Raw genomic sequence first — 17,739 nt, 5'->3', positions numbered from 1 at the left:
TGAGTTATTTAATTAAAAAGTAATTAACAAGCCAGTTTGGCTCAGTGGTTAGAGCGTTGGCCCATGGACCAGGGAGTCCTTGGTTTGATTCTGGCCAAGGGCACAGACCTCACTTGCGGTTCATCCCTGGCCTGGTTGGGGTCATGTGGGTGGCAGCCACTCGATGTGTCTCTCTCACATCAGTGTTTCTCTCTTTCTCTTCCTCCTTCTCTCCCTCCTGCTCTATCTGAAGAAAAATGCAAAAATGTCCTCGAGAGAGGATTTTTTTAAAAAGTAATTAATGAAAAGTCCACCTGCCTGTGTTCAAGACCACACATTGCTCCCCAAGCTCTGCAGCATGGAGTCGTATGTGCCCAAAGGATTCATACCACTTACCAATCATTCCACCTTCCATAGGGGGCATCTTTAATTCATACAGAGGTTACATATGGGCCTGCGTAGTCATGCCCTTACTGGACTCTCAGTGTTACTCGCAAATGATTGATTACATTGTCTGTGTTTTAAGGCACTCTTTATTAGCCATAAAAGAATACCACCATTGCCCTGGCCGGTTTGGCTCAGCGGTTAGAGCGTCGGCCTGCGGTCCCGAGAGACCCGGGTTCGGTTCCCGCTAAGGGCACGTACGCACATACCTCGGTTGCAGTTTGTCCCCGGCCCTGGTTGGTTGTGCGGGTGGCAGCCACTCGATGTGTCCCTTTCACATCGATGTTTCTCTCTCTCTTCCTCTCTCCCCCTCCCACTCTACCTGAACAAAAAATAGAAAAATGTCCTCAGGTGAAGATAAAAAAAAAAAAAAAAAAGAATACCACCATTAATTTTTATCTTTTTTCTCATTTTAAAAGAGCTGAGTTTTTTCATGTTGGCATTCTTGAAGGTTATGATGGATGCTTAAAGCTTCTCAAACATCTTAAAGTCCTTAGTAGCTTTAAAAAAAATTTTTTTCTTTATTGATTTTAGAAAGGGAGTGAGAGGGAGAGAGATAGAAACATAGATGAGAGAGACTATGGATCGGCTGCCTCCTGCATGCCCCACACTGGGGATTTGACCCACAACCTGGGCATGTGCCCTGACCAGGAATCAAACCAACAACCTCTTGGTACATGGGTCGATGCTCAACCACTGAGCCACACCAGCTGGGCCTTAATAGCTTTAGTAGCTTTACTATTACTAGCTTTTTTAAACAACTGATACCAAATACACCATTTGCCTGGTGGTAATTTATTGTACAATTTTATATATTATGGAGGAGTATGGTAATGTAAATAATATTTAGGTGTTTTCGTCCTGATTTGCTTCTCTGAAATAAGAATTCTTTCTCTTCTCTGAAATAAGAATCAGGCCCACTACCTGGGCATGCGCCCTGACCGTGAATCAAACCAGTGACCTCTTGGTGCATGGGTTCACACCCAACCACTGAGCCACACGGGCTGGGCTAAAATAAACATCTTAAGGAACAAATCATCAAGCTAAAAACCTAGTCTTCATTTTGGATATATTACCTTTATTGAATTGTTTCCAAGACTTAGATATTAAAATCTATGTACTATCTACTATGAGAAATAAACTCATCTTCGAGTAGTATTAATGAGAAACACCCCTCACAAATAATTTTTTTAAATATGTTTTTATTGATTTTTTTTAGAGAGAGAGAAAGGGAAAGGAAGAGAGAGGGAGAGAAACATCTATCTATTGCCTCCCACATGCACCCCGACTGGGGATTGAATCCACAACCTAGGTATGAGTACTGACAAGGAATTGAACCAGTGACCATTGGGTGCACAGGATGATGCTCAGCCCACTGAGCCACATTGTCCAGGGCTTCATGAATAATTTTTATCCCTATGCTACAACTTATCTCTTTGGACCAGTCTGTGTGGCTTGGTGGTTGAGCATCAACCCATGCACCAAGAGGTCACTGGTTCAATTCCCAGTCAGGGCACATGCCCAGGTTGCAGGCTCAATCCCCAGTAGGGGGTATGCAAAAGGCAGCCAATCAGTGTTTCTATCTCTCTTTTCCTCTCCCTGTCTCTCTAACAATCAATAAAAACATTTAAAAAAATTTAGCCCGAGAGAAAAAAGAAACTTGTCTCTTTGTTTGCCCATCATGTTTCATCTTGTTCTGATCTACTGTGATAATGTCTGCTTTTCTGGCACAGTGCTGAGTATATGCTGCATTTCTCACTTAGAATATTCCCCTGTTGAGAGTCAGGACTTATTAAGTGCACATTAAGGCCAAAGCTTGAGTGATCATGACACCCCTTATTCTCATCTCTTGAGATTAGCACTAGAATATGCCCTTAGTGCAACAGTTTGTAGTGTGGTACATAAAGGGGTCTGCAAGTGAACCACCCGGAGTCCCCTCTTGAAAACTTCATTGCAGTTATTTGTGCCTGTGAAAGACATGCAGAGTTTTGAATATCCAGGATCTTAATGGCAAGAAAATGCAACTTTTTTGTTGTTGTGTTATTTAGGGACATTTTTGTTGTTATTTTAATTTGGTTTTATTTTGATTTTATCTTGTGTTGTAGCAAAGAGGTAAACGAGGAGGGTGGTCCAAAGGAAGAAAGAGGAAGAAACCTCTTCGAGACAGCAATGCACCCAAATCCCCCCTTACAGGATATGTTCGGTTCATGAATGAGCGTCGAGAACAGCTTAGAGCAAAGAGACCAGAAGTCCCATTTCCAGAAATCACAAGAATGTTAGGCAATGAATGGAGTAAACTGCCTCCTGAGGAAAAGCAGGTAATTTTTTCTATTCCTGACCCATAGCTTAGTTTTTATATCTCAGAAATAATCTCTATTAGAAAAGCAAAGAAGATGGACAACTGATTCTTCAGTTTTGTCATGTGCCTAGCAGGGTCCTTTATAGCTCTCTCTCTACAGCCCAGTGGTTTTCACATTCTTTCAGGGTCTGCTGTAAGGTATGAGCAGGGGCAGCTCTCACCCAAAACAACTGCACTGGTGTTTGATTGATCTGCTGAGAGATCATGTAAGATTTTTGTAGTTGTTCAATATTAAGAAGTTGATCAACAATTTATTCCACTAAGTTCAATGAAAAGTCATGAGTTAAATGAGAAGTCATCTGATATAATTCTGTTCACATAAGAATTTTGTTTAAAAGACATTATTGCTTTAAGAAAATTTTTAAACTAGAGTTTTGGTGTATTTAACTTAATATGGAAAGAAAATAAAGCAAGAAAATTCTTTCTCTTCTAAAACAGAAAGTAACTCTATTATCCAACTGAAACAAATCTATTCATCAGAGATATTTGAGAGGAAGATAGCCATACATTGGCTGAAATGTCTCAAAAGCAGAGTGATGGTTGTGAGAGTGGCTTTGAGTTAAAAGTTTCTAGCATTTGCTCTGGCCGGTTTGGCTCAGTGGTTGGAAACCAAAGGGTCACGGGTTCAATTCCCAATCAAGGGCATGTACCTGGGTTGCAGGTTGGATTCCCTGGTCCCAATCAGGGTCTTGCAGTCCATGTGTCACTCTCACATCGATGTTTCTCTTTCTCACTCCCTCTCTCCCCCTTCTTCTCTTCCACTCGATCTAAAAATCAATGGAAAAATATCCTCAGTTGAGAATTAACCAAAAAGAAAAAGAAAAGTTTTAGCATTCTCAGCATCTGAAAGATACCTCTATTTCTTTTATGTCTTATATTCATTTTTACCAAATTGAGAAATACTTTTGGGAATTAATGAATTCAGAAATTTTCAAAGAGATCAGATGAAGTTGCAACTTAAAGCTCTGTGTTTGTGGTAGCAAGCTAATAGAAAGTAGTGCAGCCCTGGCCGGTTTGGCTCAGCGGTTAGAGCGTCGGCCTGCGGTCCTGAGAGACCCGGGTTCGGTTCCGGCTAAGGGCGCGTGCCTCGGTTGCAGTTTGTCCCCGGCCCTGGTTGGTTGTGCGGGTGGCAGCCACTCGATGTGTCCCTTTCACATCGATGTTTCTCTCTCTCTCTCTGTTCCTCTCTCTCCCTCCCACTCTACCTGAACAAAAAATGGAAAAATGTCCTCCAGTGAGGATTAAAAAAAAAAAAAAAGAAAGTAGTGCAGTATTATCCATTATTTTAGCTCTAATGTATAAAGGGATTGTGAGTTGTACATATAGATTACTCTTTTTTTATTTCAAAATTAATGTATGCTCTTTGTTTTAAAATGTTTTCAGACAATACAGAACATGTAAAGAAAAAAGCAAAAGTAATAATAGTTATGTCCAAGGATAACCACTGTTAGGTAGATAGGACAAGGGTTTGTGTACTCATTTTTGTTTTTTTTACTTTTTATTTGAAAATAATTTTAAGTGTACAAAAACTTACATAGAATAGTACAAAGAACACCCAAATACCCTTTACCCAGATTTGCCTATTGTTAATACGTTTTATCCCATTTCTCTATTTGCACATGTGCTCGCACTCTCCAGCACAAGTTTTCTCACACTCTCACACACTCACATAATACAAACACACACACTAGTTTTGTCAGAATCATTTGAGAAGTTATATGCATCATGACCATAAATATTTTAATATGTATATCCTTAAAATAGACGTATTCTTTTACATAACCATAGTATAATTATCAGCTTTATAATTTTATATTAACACAGTAGTTTTGTCTAACCTGCCATCCATATACCAATTTTATCAGTTGATATAACATCATTCCTCTATAAAAATTTACCCCTCTTGAACGATTGGCTCAGTTGCTTGGAGCATCATCCCCTACACTTGCAAATTCACTTACTTCCCAGTCAGGGCATATACCTAGGTTGCACATTCACTCCCTGGTCAGGGCCTGCACAGTAGGGAGGAAACTAATCAATGTTTCTCTTTCTTTCTCTCCCTTCTACTCCCTCTGAAATCAATAAACATATCCTCCAGTGAGGATTTTTTTTAAATCCCCTCCAATTCAGATTCCAAACAATGTGTTTAGGAGTCAAATTTCTAGAGTCCTTTAATCTGGAATATTTCCACAACCTTCTCTGTCTTTTATGACATTAATTTTTTTTTAATCCTCACCCGAGGATATTTTTCTATTTATCTTCAGATGGAGTGGGAGGGAGGGAGAGAGAGAGAACCATCGATGTGAGACAGACACATCCACTGGCTGCCTCCCACATGACCCCAATCAGGGCCAGGGATGAACCACAACTGAGGTACATGCCCTTGACTGGAGTCACACCTGCGACTCATTGGTCCACAGGCCAACACTCTAATCGCTGAGCCAAACTGGCCAGGGTGACGTTAGTATTTTTTTAAAATACAGTCTCTCCTTCTTTCTCTTCTTGCTGTTTGTTTACTTTTAGCAGAACATTTCTCATTTTGTATTTGTTTGATGTTTTTTCATAACTAGATTTAGATTATTCATTCTTGGTCAGAATACTGTTGTGGTGTTGTGTCCTTCTTAAGAACATATAAAAATCAGTTTCAAAATTTTCCCCCAGATTTAGTATTCATTGATGACTTTTGACTGACCTAATCTTTACCATGATGGTTGCAAAATAATCACTTTCCAACCCTACCACTCCCTCTACAGTTGGTCTTCAGCATTCTAATCTAAGCAAGAGCCCTCCTCCTCTCTCCATTTATGTATTTATTTGGCTGATATTTATTTATTATTGACATAGCATATGAAGTTTTTTAATGTTTTATAATCTATTACTATACTTAAATATTTTGGTACTTAAATTGTCCCAGATTTGGCCAGTTGGGTGTCCTCTACATTTGGCTCTTGAGAGGGACAAGGTTTTTAACAAAATTTCTGACTCTAGTTTATATTCTTTATACTTTAGTTTTATACTTTATTTCTTAAATCTAATTGATGAATGAAAAGGACAAGTCATTAAACAAAATAATGCTGGTAGGTCAGTGGACTTTGTTTAAACAATGAGTAGCACAAAGCATGTAGATATGAGCTCTCTCCATATAATGAGGTCATTCTTTTTAATGTTGTGTGTGTCTTCTGGCTTTAGTGTCCCCCTCTTATGGCTTTTAAAAGGCCAGTTGATGTGTGAGATCATTCCCTCAGAATAGGTTGGGGATTAGAGAAACAAAGTAATATTTCATCCTTTCTCCTGGGAGGACTAAATGTGTCTAAGTAGTATGTTCAGTCATCTTGAGGACTCTAGTGGCCATATGGAGTTGTATGTATTAGGTTAGAGAAATAACTATAATCATCTTGTGAATTTTTTATGAGAATGACCTCAATAGAACTTGTCTTCATTAAGGCAGAAAAGGCAAATAAATAGTCTATAATAAGTCAGAAATCTATTTCTTTTATAATTTAGAGATTATACTTTATTCATATAACATTTTTAATTGTCCCTTAAAGCTTATACCCCACTACTTTTCTTTCCATATTCTAATTGTCTTCTGTGTTCTTCTCATTGATATTTTACCTGAATAAGATCTGTTTCTTCAAAATAATTCCACATTTCTTTCCTAGCGCTACCTTGATGAAGCAGACAGAGATAAGGAACGTTACATGAAAGAACTGGAGCAGTATCAGAAAACTGAGGCCTACAAGGTCTTCAGTAGGAAAACACAGGATCGTCAGAAAGGCAAATCACAAAGGCAAGGTATTAGAACCAAAATTAAATGTATTTGTGATGAGTGTCACAAAGCCTACTATTATGAATGATAAATATAAAAGATATGTTCCTATCATTTCTGTATTATACTATACTCACTTATAAGCATCATCTTCAATTTTATTAAAATTACATTGCTCTCATTTATAAAATCCAGTTGGTTTCCATATCCAGTATCAACAATTTGGCTTGTGTTCCAAGATCCCTTTTAGTCGTCTGTGCTTTTTTTCTAATTCCCAGTTTAGGTATTTCTCTGCCTCTAAACAAATCTGTCTACTAAACCACTTAACTGTCTTGTCTTAGCACCTCCAAACCTTTTATATACCATTTCTTCCAGCCTCAGATAATCGTTCTTTTCATCCATGCATTCATGTCTGTGTGTATTAAAAAAAAATGTATTGAGCACCTCCGTTACATACCAACCTCTCACCTAGCCTTTAGTAAAGCAATGATGAACAAAGTAGACAAGATCACATTTAGGTATTTTGCTTGCTAAATTATAATGTTGTACAAACAACCTTTAGCATATGTTTCCTTTTCACCTTCCCACCATATTCTCAATGGTAAGAACTGTGTCTGCCGTTTCTCTTGTATCTAATTGTAACCTATAAATACAGGATTCCCTTTAAGTTTTGTTGACTAACTGATTAACAAAGCCATGAGAGAAAATATCATATGTTATGATAGCCTACATATACCAGCAGTTTTTGTTGATTGTTATAGTCATTTCCTTGGGTCTAGTTATTCTTTTCTGTTTTTCAACTGTTCTCTTATTCTTCCATATTTTTTAGATGCAGCCAGACAGGCCACTCATGATCATGAGGTAATTAGCTTTCCTTCTGCGTATCGTATATGTATTTATAAATGTTATTTGAAATACTATTGAAATTTTTTTTAATGAATGCAGAGTATTTCCTATTCCATAATTCAGGTTGGGTGAGTTGTTTTAGCTCAAGGATTCATGGTATATGACAGACACTTATGTCCTCGGTGTGCCTTTTAACTATACAGCTCCTTATTTCAGTCTTTTCTTGTGGTCCAAGAATTGTATTGGCTTTAAATGCTGAAGATGACTGGGATTTGGAGTGAGATATAGAAATTAAGAGTAGCTAAAAGCTAAAATTTGACCATAATTCATCATCATCAAATACCTTACTCTGATTTTCAAAATCAAGTTGTTATTTAGGGAATCCAACATTTGGTTACAGTGTTAACAGAGCACAAATGACAGTATTTGATTCCCATGCCTCCTATTCTCACTGGCTTATATTTGTTTACTTGGCCTTTTCCCCTCCATTTGATTCAACCCTAGCAATAGGATTTATGCCTATGTTTTTGTGTGTGAATATAGGATTTAGGCCTGTGTGTGTTGGCTATGCTGCAGAGAGCTTTAAATATATATGTAGGTTACAGTTAATACAGTCATGCACCATTTAACAGGGATACATTCTGAGACATGTTATTAGGTGATTTTGTCATGTGAACATCATAAAATGCACTGCACAAACCTGAGTGTATAGTCTACCACACACTTAGGCTGTATGTATACCTCCATTGTATATGCGGTCCATCATTCACCAAAACAGTGTTATACAGTACATGACTATATATAGTTGTAAGAAAATAAAATTTGTAATTTCATGTCTTAAATGCTCAGTGACTCCTCATTGCTTACCAAATCACATTCAAAATCAGCAGTAAGGGTCTTCTGTGATTAAGTTCCAACTTCCTTTTCAGCTACCTTAGATCCCATATTTCCAATATATATCTTATCAACTTAAAAACCTTTACACCCGGCCAGTGTGGCTCAGTGGTTGAGCATCAGCCCTTACACCAAGAGGCCGCTCGTTTGATTACCAATCAGGGCACATGCCCAGGTTGTGGGCCAAATCCCCAGTGGGAGACATGTAAGAGGCGGCCAATCGATGTTTTCTCTCATTAATGTTTCTCTTATCTCCCTTCCTCTCTCTAAAATCAATAAAGAAAAAAAAAATTTTTTTTTAAACACATTTATTTACAACTCATTGTCCTCTAGGTGCCCCATCTCTGCATCATGTGTATGCTCATATTCTTTTTTTCGTGGCAATACTTTGTTTCTCTTGATCATCTTTTACACACACACACACACACACACACACACACACACCTGTCATCCCATTCTGCCTCTCAAAATTTTAGTCATCAGGTTCTGTTTCCTCCTTCAAGCTTGTCTTTTTTCCTCCAATTTCCTTTAACCTTCACAGCTCTCTATATTTCTCTTATGCATGTAGCTGATCTGGCCTTGTGTTGAGGTTATTGAAGTGCTTCCATTAGTCAGACTTTTGGATTGTAACTTCTTTGAAGGTATGCATGGAATAATTTTCATCTTGTACCCAACCCTATATCAACTACCATGATGTCCTTGCAGGTAGGGAGCCATCCATAAGGACTGATTTATTTTTATACAAAAAGAATATTCTGATGTATTTTTTTTAATCCTCACCCGAGGATATGTTTATTGATTTTTATTCTTTTTTAAATTAATTTTAGAGAGAGAAGAGGGTAGAAGGAGAGAGAAAGAGAGTGACATTGATGTGAGAGAGAATTATCAATCAGCTGCCTCCTGTACACCCCCTACCAGGGATCTAGCTGACAGCTCGCACATGTGCCCTGACCAGGAATCGAACCAGAACTATTTATTAATTTTTAGAGAGAGAGAAACATTGATGTGAGAGAGAAACATCAATCATTTGCCTCCTTTACATACCCCAACTGAGGATTGAACCCACAACCTTGATATGTACCCTGACCAGGAATCGAACCCACAGTCTTTTGGTGTATGGGACGATGCTCCAACCAACAGAGCCACCCAGCCGGGACTCTGATGTATTCTTTTACATGTATTGTTTTTTTTTAACTAAATCAAGGAAATCATTTCATCAGAATATTCATTTATTTATATTGGGGCTGTAGTTTTCACACCTAATTTGATATTTGACCTTCAGAACATTGGGAAAACATTTAGATTCACAACTCAAAAAGATTTATTATAAATAGGTCTTATCATAAATTATAAAATGAGAAGCATGGTAAATATTAGCATTTTATTCTTCATATAAATCTGATGTAAATGTAGTTATATACAACATCTCTGTGCTCTAACTAGGATACAATATTATGAAATTTTTTTGTTTGAAAAACTGTATGCTTTATATTTTACTTTTTTATTTATAAATTACAATTCACATATACAATACTATATTGGTTTCAGGTGTATAACGCCATGATTAGACATTTATATAACTTACAGAATGATCACCCCAATAAATCTAGTACCCATCTGACACCATACGTAGTTATTACAAAAATATTGACTATATTTTTTTTGTTGTACTTTACATCACCATGACTGTTCTATAACTACCACTTTGTACTTCCAAATCCCTTCATCTTTTTCACTCATCCTCCCCACCAACTCCCCTCCCATCTGACAACCATAAAAATGTTCTCTGTATTTATGAGTCTGTTTCTGTTCAGCTTATTCATTTATTTTGTTGGGTTTTTTTTGCATTCCACATAAAAGTGAAATCCTGGCATTTGTCTTTGTCTGACCACTTAGCATAATACCCTATAGGTTCCATGTTGTTACAAATGGCAAGATTTCCTTTTTTTTTTTTTTTTATGGCTGAATCATACTCCATTGTATATATACACCACTTGTTCTTTATCCATTCATCTATTGATGGACACCAAGGCTGCTTTCATATCTTGGCCATTGTAAATAGTGCTGCATTAAAGATATGGAAATATATGTCTTTTCAATTTAGTGTTTTGGGTTTCTTCAGGTAAATACCCAGAAGTGGAGTTACTGGGTCCTTCTTTGTCTTTGTTTTAAAGTCTATTTTGTCTGGTATAAGTATTGCTACCTCAGCTTTTTTGTTTGCTTGCCCATTTTCATGAACTATTTTCTATCCCTTTACTTTCAGTCTGTATATTGTCTTTTGATCTGGAATGAGTCTTTTGTAGAAAGTATATGTAAGAGTCTGGTTATGTTATCCATTCTGTCACCATTTATCTTTTGATTGAAGCATTTGATCCATTTGCATTTAAAGTAATTGTTGATAAATATGTATTACCATTTTATTATTTATAATTTTGATCTCTTCTTCTTAAAGAAGACCCTTTAACATTTTATGTAATACTGGTTTGCTGGTGGTGAACTCCTTTAGCTTTTCTCTGCCTGGGAAGTTCTTTATCTGTCTTTCAACTCTAAATGATAGCTTTGCTGGGTAGAGTAATCTTGGTTGTAAGTTCTTGTTTTTAATCATTTTAAATATTTTCTGACAGCCCCTTCTGGCCTGAAAAGTTTTGTTGAGAAATCAGCTGACAATCTTATGGGAGCTCTCTTGTAGGAAACTAACTGCTTTTTTCTTGCTGCTTCTAAGGTTCTCTCTTTGTCTTTAATCTTTGGTATTTTAATTATGATGTGTCTTGCTGTGGGCCTCTTTGGGTTTATCTTGTTTGGGACTCTCTGGACTTGTGTGTCAGTTTCTTTAACCGGGTTTGGGAAGTTTTCCATCATTATTTTTTCAAATAGGTTTTTAATTTCTTGCTCTCTCTCTCTCTCTTCCTTCCAGCATCCCCATGATTTGAATGTTGATACACTTGAAGTTGTCCCAGAGACTCCTTACAGTATTCTCATTGGTGTTTTTTTACTTCTTTTTTCATTTTTCTGTTCTGATTGGGTGTTTTCTACTTTCTTATCTTCCAAATCACTGAATTGATCCTCTGCTTCATCTACTCTACCATTGATTGCCTGTAATATATTATTTATTTCAGTTAGTGTATTCTTCATTTCCTACTGATTTTTGGTATGGTTTCCATGTCCATTTTTATATATATATATATATTTCTTTATCCTCACCTGAGGACAATTTTCCATTTTTTTGTTTAGATAGAGTAGAAGGGAGAGAGAGAGAGAGAGAGAGAAACATCGACGTGAAAGGGACACATTGAGTGGTCGCCACCCGCACAACCCAACCAGGGCCGGGGACAAACTGCAACCGAGGTACATGCCCTTAGCGGGAACCGAACCCGGGTCTCTCAGGACCGCAGGCCGACGCTCTAACCGCTGAGCCAAACTGGCCAGGGCTCCATGTCCATTTTTATGCTGTTGAAGTTCTCACTAAGTTCCTTGAGCATCCTTATAACCATTGTTTTGAACTCTATATCTGATCATGTGCTTGCCTCCATTTCATTTAGTTCTTCTGGAGTTCTGTTCTTTTCTTTCATTTGGGACATGGTTCTTTGTCTCCTCATTTTTGCTGCTTTCCAGTGTTTGTTTCTATGTACTGGATAGAGCTGCTACACCTCTCAGTCTTGGTAGAGTGGCCTTATGTACTGGGTGTCCTATAGGACCCAGTAGCACACCCTTCCCAGTCACCTGAGCCTAGCATTCCAGGTGCCCTTCTACTCCACGGTGGGTTCTGTGCACCCTCCTGTACCTTGATTGCTATTGGTACATCACTCAGAGGGATTGACTTCCAGGCCAGTTGACTGCAAGGACCAGCTGCAACTACAGCGGAGGAGCTGCTGTGCAGGGACCATCTCCATAGGGCAGGACCAGCTTCAGTGGGGCTTTGGTGCCCACTGAGCTTGACCCTTGAGTGTAGTTCCTGAAGGTACTTGGGTTGTAATCAGCGAGGTCTGAAGCTGTCCACCAAGTATACTAACCAAGGTCAGCCACTGCCTGTGCTCCACCCAGCATGAGCTCCAGAGCAATCTGTAGATGACTGCTACTTGTGCTGGACTTGAAAGTGCCTGGGAGAGGTCAAGCTGTGGACCGGCTTGCTGCCACCTGTGGGAAGCCTGGGGCTATTTATCAAGAGGTAGAGCGTACCTAGAGGCCAGATGCTGCTTTTTGAGAGATTTTATCAAAATCTAAAGCATGAGCCAAGAGAGGCCATTTGTACGAAAAGTTACTAGAAACAGCTTGGGTGGGACTGCAAGTTGTTGGTGCAGGGTCTGAGGGAATCATCAGGGCAAGGCAAACAATATTATCCAGGTTGGTGGAGATTCAGATATGGCACCCACCTACTGGCTCTGTGGGGGCAGGGCTCAGCAAAGGAACAATGACCTCTGCTAGCACTTTTGTCTTAGAGAAAGCTACCTCTCTAGCCCTCATTGTGAAGTCAGACAATTCATTTCCTCCCTATATGTCTTTGGCGACTTTCAAGCTGCTGCCCCAGCACCAGACTTCAGAGTGAAGTTTGAGTAAATCAGTATACAGGCCCTTTAAAGGGAATGTTTGGGACTTCTGGAGCCCTCTATCTCAATCTGCCACAATCTCCACGGTATTTATAGCCAGAAGTTATGGGGACTTCTCTTCTGGGCGCTGGAACCCTGGGCTAGGAATTCTGGTATGGGGCTTGGACTCCTGGCTCCTCTGGGGGGACCTCCACAGCTGAGATATTCCTTCCATGCCACATATGGGTATGGGACCAGCCCCTTCAACATCTTTGCCCCTCCTGCCAGTCTAGATGTGGCTTCTTTCTTATAATCTTAGTTACAGGAATTCTGTTCAGGTAGATTTCCGGTGGTTCTGAATTATGATTGTTCTGTAGTTTAGGTGAAATGTTGATGTGACTGTGGGAGGTTTTGAGTACAGCACTTAACCTATGCTGCCATCCTGACCAGAACTCTCTGTATGCTTTTTATTTTAAATCATAATTGTGTTGTGTTGCAAGCTTTCCATATTGCCAAATACTTGTATAGTCACTTATTTCTCTCTGTTTTTGTGTGCCCACCCACCAATGTTTTTATACTTTTTTTCCTATTAAGCTTTTTTTTTTTAAACAAGCTCTTGCCAGTTTTATTAAAGAAAAAATTTGCAGGATTTACTTTTCACCAGTCTGTTCGGGCGTGCTTCTAATGATATCAGAATCACCTGGGTCAATGATAGCTAGGGTGCATACTCTAGTATTTTCCACACGCTGTGCCCAGTTCGTATTATTGCCACTGTACTGATGGACACCTAAATATATGCTTATTAGGAGTAAAATGGGAAATGTTAATAGAATAGTTTTTTAACTCACTTCAGAAATATTAAGACACGCCCTGGCCGGTTTGGCTTAAAATTAGAACGTCGGCCTGCGGTCCAGAGAGACCCGGGATGGGTTCTCACTAAGGGCATGTACTTTGGTTACACTTTGTCCCCGGCCCTGGTTGGGTCGTGCGGGTGGCAGCCACTCGACGTGTCCCTTTCAGGTCGATGTTTCGCTCTCTCTTCTTCTCTCCCTCCTGCTTTGTTTGAATAAAAACATGGAGAAATGTCCTCGGATGAGGATATATATATATAGAGAGAGAGAGACACACACAAAAGAAAGAACTTCCTGAGAATCACTACTGACTTAGAGGCAGACAGGAAACCCAGGCCTCTATCCTGGTTTGGCATTCTTGATAGTACACACCACACTATATGGAATAAACTAAATAGTGTTAAAAGGTAAAATGTGAGGAGATTCCAAAATGGTGACAGAGTGAATGGAAGCTACACAGACCATCTCCCAACACCAAACTGGAATTACAACGAAAATGAAGACAAATCATCAGGAAAAAGCAACAGAAAAGCAGCTTAGAGGACCATATAACCAGGGACACTGACTCAATCCTGGTAGGATTGCAGAGGTGCAAGAAGGGGGCTGGGAACCCTCAGTCAGCAGCAGTCTTAGCTGTAACCAGCGCCCTCAGGTGAAACTCCCAAGTGGCTCCACAGCACAGAGCTGGGACAGACACTAAAATAGCCACAGCCACTTCACCTTGGGCTCTGGCAGAGGAAGGGCAGACTGGACTGGAACTGTGAGGACACTCAAGATTAGGAGGGCGCTCAGAGCATTTGCTGAGTTGCGACCGTGCAGGACAGTGGTCATCTTACTCCTTCCCAGGGCCCTGGGTAGAGGGTGAGGCCCCTACCTTGGAGATTCAACTCCACCTGGTGGCCATTCCATTGCAAATTGAGGCTCATTAACAACCAGCACCTGCCCCACCCTTGGGAAATCCCCTTACATTGAACACCTGAGAGAGTTTTTCATTCAACTGAGAGGCCAAGGCTCTTCAAGAAACTGCGACTAATAACCTCCAGGCAAAAAGCTAGAGAATAAGTGAACCATTCCTGGGCTTGCAACTCTGCCCAGGAAAGTAAGACTTGACAGTGGTGTTTAACGTTGAGTCTTCCCACGTTCATCCAAACCCAGTAGAGGGTGCCACAAACAGCAGAACACCAGTACCCACAGGGAAAATTTGACAGGCTCCAAAGCCCACCGAGATAGCCAAAATGGTGAAACACAAAACAAAAGCCAAATGAAAGAACAAGAGACCTCTACCGAAGATGAGATAAATGAGATGTAGTTAAGCGAGTTAACAGAACTAGAACTCAAAGCCATGATCTTGAGGAACCTCAAAAGCATGTGTAAGCACATGACCACCATGAGTGAAGACATAGAAATATTGACACTCAACCAGTTGGAAATTAAAAATCACCCAGAAGAAATGAAGAATGACATACCAGAAATAAAGAACACGTTGGAAGGTCTAAACAGCAGAAGAGAGGAAGTGGAGGACCAGATCAGTGAATTAGAAGACAGGATAGAAAAAAATCAACCAGCCCTGGCCGGTTTGGCTCAGCGGTTAGAGCGTCAGCCTGCGATCCACAGAGACCCGGGTTCGGTTCCCGCTAAGGGCACGTACCTTGGCTGCAGTTTGTCCCCGGCCCTGGTTGGGTCATGTGGGTGGCGGCCACTCGATGTGTCCCTTTCACATTGATGTTTCTCTCTCTTCCTCTCTCTCCTTCCCGCTCTATCTGAGTAAAAAATGGAAAAATGTCCTCGGGTGAGGATGGAAAAAAAAAAAGAAAAAAAAAATCAACCAATCATAAAACCAAAAGGAAAAAACAATTATAAAACAGGAAGACAGTGTAAGAGAACTGTGGGACAACTGGAAACGTAATAACATTCACATCATAGGTGTCCTCGAAGAAGAGAAAATGAGCAACGGTTAGAGAATATATTTGAAGAAATAGTGACAGAAAACTTCCCTAATTTGTTAAAGGAAGAAGGCATTCAAGTTCAAGAAGCCCAGAGAACCCAAGTAAGAAAAACCCAAACAGGCCCAAACAAAGACATATAGTAATCAAAATGCCAAAAATTAAAGAGAGAGAGAGAGACTCCTAAAAGCAGCAAGAGGTAAGTAACAGGTTACCTACAAAGGAACCCCCATAAGGCACTCAGCTAACTTCTCAACAGAAACATTACAGGCCAGAAAGGAATGGCATGAGGTAAACTAGGTCATGAAGAACAATGATCTGAATCCAAGACTACTATACCCAGCAAGGCTATCATTCAAAATAGAAGGTCAAATCAAAAGCTTCCCAGACAAAAAAATATGCTAATGGAATATATTAGCACTAAATGAACACTGCAAGAAATGTTAAAAGGACTGCTGTAATCAGCAGGAGAAATAGGAAGAAAAATATAACCACACTGAACAAAAATGGCAATAAATAAGTACATATCAATAATCACCTTAAATGTAAGTGGATTGAATATTCCGATAAAAAGACACACAGTAGCTGATTGGATAAGAAAGCAAGACTCATATATGTTGTTTACAAGAGGCTCACCTCACAACAAAAGACTCACATAGGTTGAAAGTGAAGGGATAGAAAAAAATCTAATAAGGAAACAGAAAGGGAAGAGAAGCTGGGGTAGCAATACTCTTATCTGATAAGATAGATTTAAAAATGAAGGCCATAACTAGAGACAAAGAAGGCCACTACATAATATTGAAATGATCTATCCAACAAGAGGATATAACCTTGATACACATATATGCACCCAATATAGGAGCACCAAAATATATTTAAAATCTTCTGGAGGACTTCGAAGGAGAAATCGATAACAATACAATCATAGCAGGGGACTTCAACACCCCACTGACATCACTTGACAGATCCTCTAGACAAAAAATTGTCAAGGAAACAGACTCTAAATGAAGCACTAGACAAAATGGATTTAATAGGTATCTACAGAGAATTACACCCCAAAACTACAGAATTCACATTCTTCTCAAGTGCACATGGGACATTCTCAAAGACAGACCACATGTTAGGACAGAAACTAAGTCTCCACAAATTCAAGAAGATTGAAATCATATCAAGCATCTTCTCAGATCAAAAAGGCATGAAACTAGAAATCAATTGCAACAAGAACATGCAGACATTTGAACACAGTGAGGCTAAGTAGCATGTTATTAAGCAACGAATGGGTTGCCGAGGAGATCAAGGAAGAAATTAAAAACTTCCTAGAAACCAATGAAAATGAACACACAACACAAAAATCTATGGGATGCAGCGAAAGCAGTTCTGAGAGGAAAGTTTATAGCACTACAGACCTACCTCAAGAAACAATAAAAATCTCTTATAGACTATCTAATTTCACAACTTAAAGAACTAGAGAGCAAACAAAAAGAAAACCCCAGAGCAAAGTAGAAGAAAGGAAATAGTAAAGATCAGAGAATAAATAAACGACATAGAGACCAAAAAAAACAATTCAAAGTATCAATGAAACAAAGAGCTGTTTTTTTGAAAAGGTATACTAGATTGATGGACCCTTAGCTAGACTCACCAAGACACAAAGAGAGAGATCCCAAATACACAAAATCAGAAATGAAAGAGGAGAAGTAACAACTGACACCACAGAAATACAAAAAATCGCTAACAACTACTATGAACAATTATATGGCAACAAATTCAACAATCTAAGCGAAATGGACCAATTTCTAGAAACTGTCATTATTTGCAGATGACATGATATTATACATAGAAAACCCCACAGACTCCCATCAAAAATTTACTAGACTTAATAAATGAATTTGGCACAGTAGCAGGATACAAAATTAATGTCAAGAAATAGGTGACATTTTTAATACACCAATGGTGAACTCACAGAAAGAGAAACTAAGAAAACAATCCCATTTACCATTGCAACAAAATAATTAAGATACCTAGGAATAAACTTAACCAAAGAAATAAAGGACCTATTCGCAGAAAATTACAGGTCATTGAAAAAAGAAATAGAGGAAGATATAAAAAAGTGGAAGCACACACCCTGTTCAAG

General features: G+C 39.0%; 1 protein-coding gene across 6 annotated transcripts in view; it reads left to right on the top strand.

Annotated features, from left to right (window-relative positions):
- HMG20A (high mobility group 20A) overlaps nt 1-17,739 on the top strand; it is a 145,025-nt gene that overhangs the window by 110,211 nt on the left and 17,075 nt on the right. For 5 of the 6 annotated variants that reach the window (XR_004961993.1, XM_036281542.1, XM_036281540.1 and 2 more), the window contains exons 4-6: nt 2,529-2,741; nt 6,445-6,577; nt 7,381-7,412. Coding sequence is in view for 5 of the 6 variants with exons in the window: in XM_036281542.1 (XP_036137435.1) it covers nt 2,529-2,741; nt 6,445-6,577; nt 7,381-7,412 (378 nt within the window). In the remaining variant the exon portion in view is untranslated. The remainder of the gene's footprint in view (nt 1-2,528; nt 2,742-6,444; nt 6,578-7,380; nt 7,413-17,739) is intronic. The other variant, XM_036281541.1, reaches the window with a different exon arrangement.

Source organism: Molossus molossus, unplaced genomic scaffold, assembly GCF_014108415.1.
Source record: "Molossus molossus isolate mMolMol1 unplaced genomic scaffold, mMolMol1.p scaffold_m16_p_38, whole genome shotgun sequence".
Lineage (NCBI taxonomy): Eukaryota > Metazoa > Chordata > Mammalia > Chiroptera > Molossidae > Molossus > Molossus molossus.
This window is presented reverse-complemented; position numbering and strand designations above follow the sequence as displayed.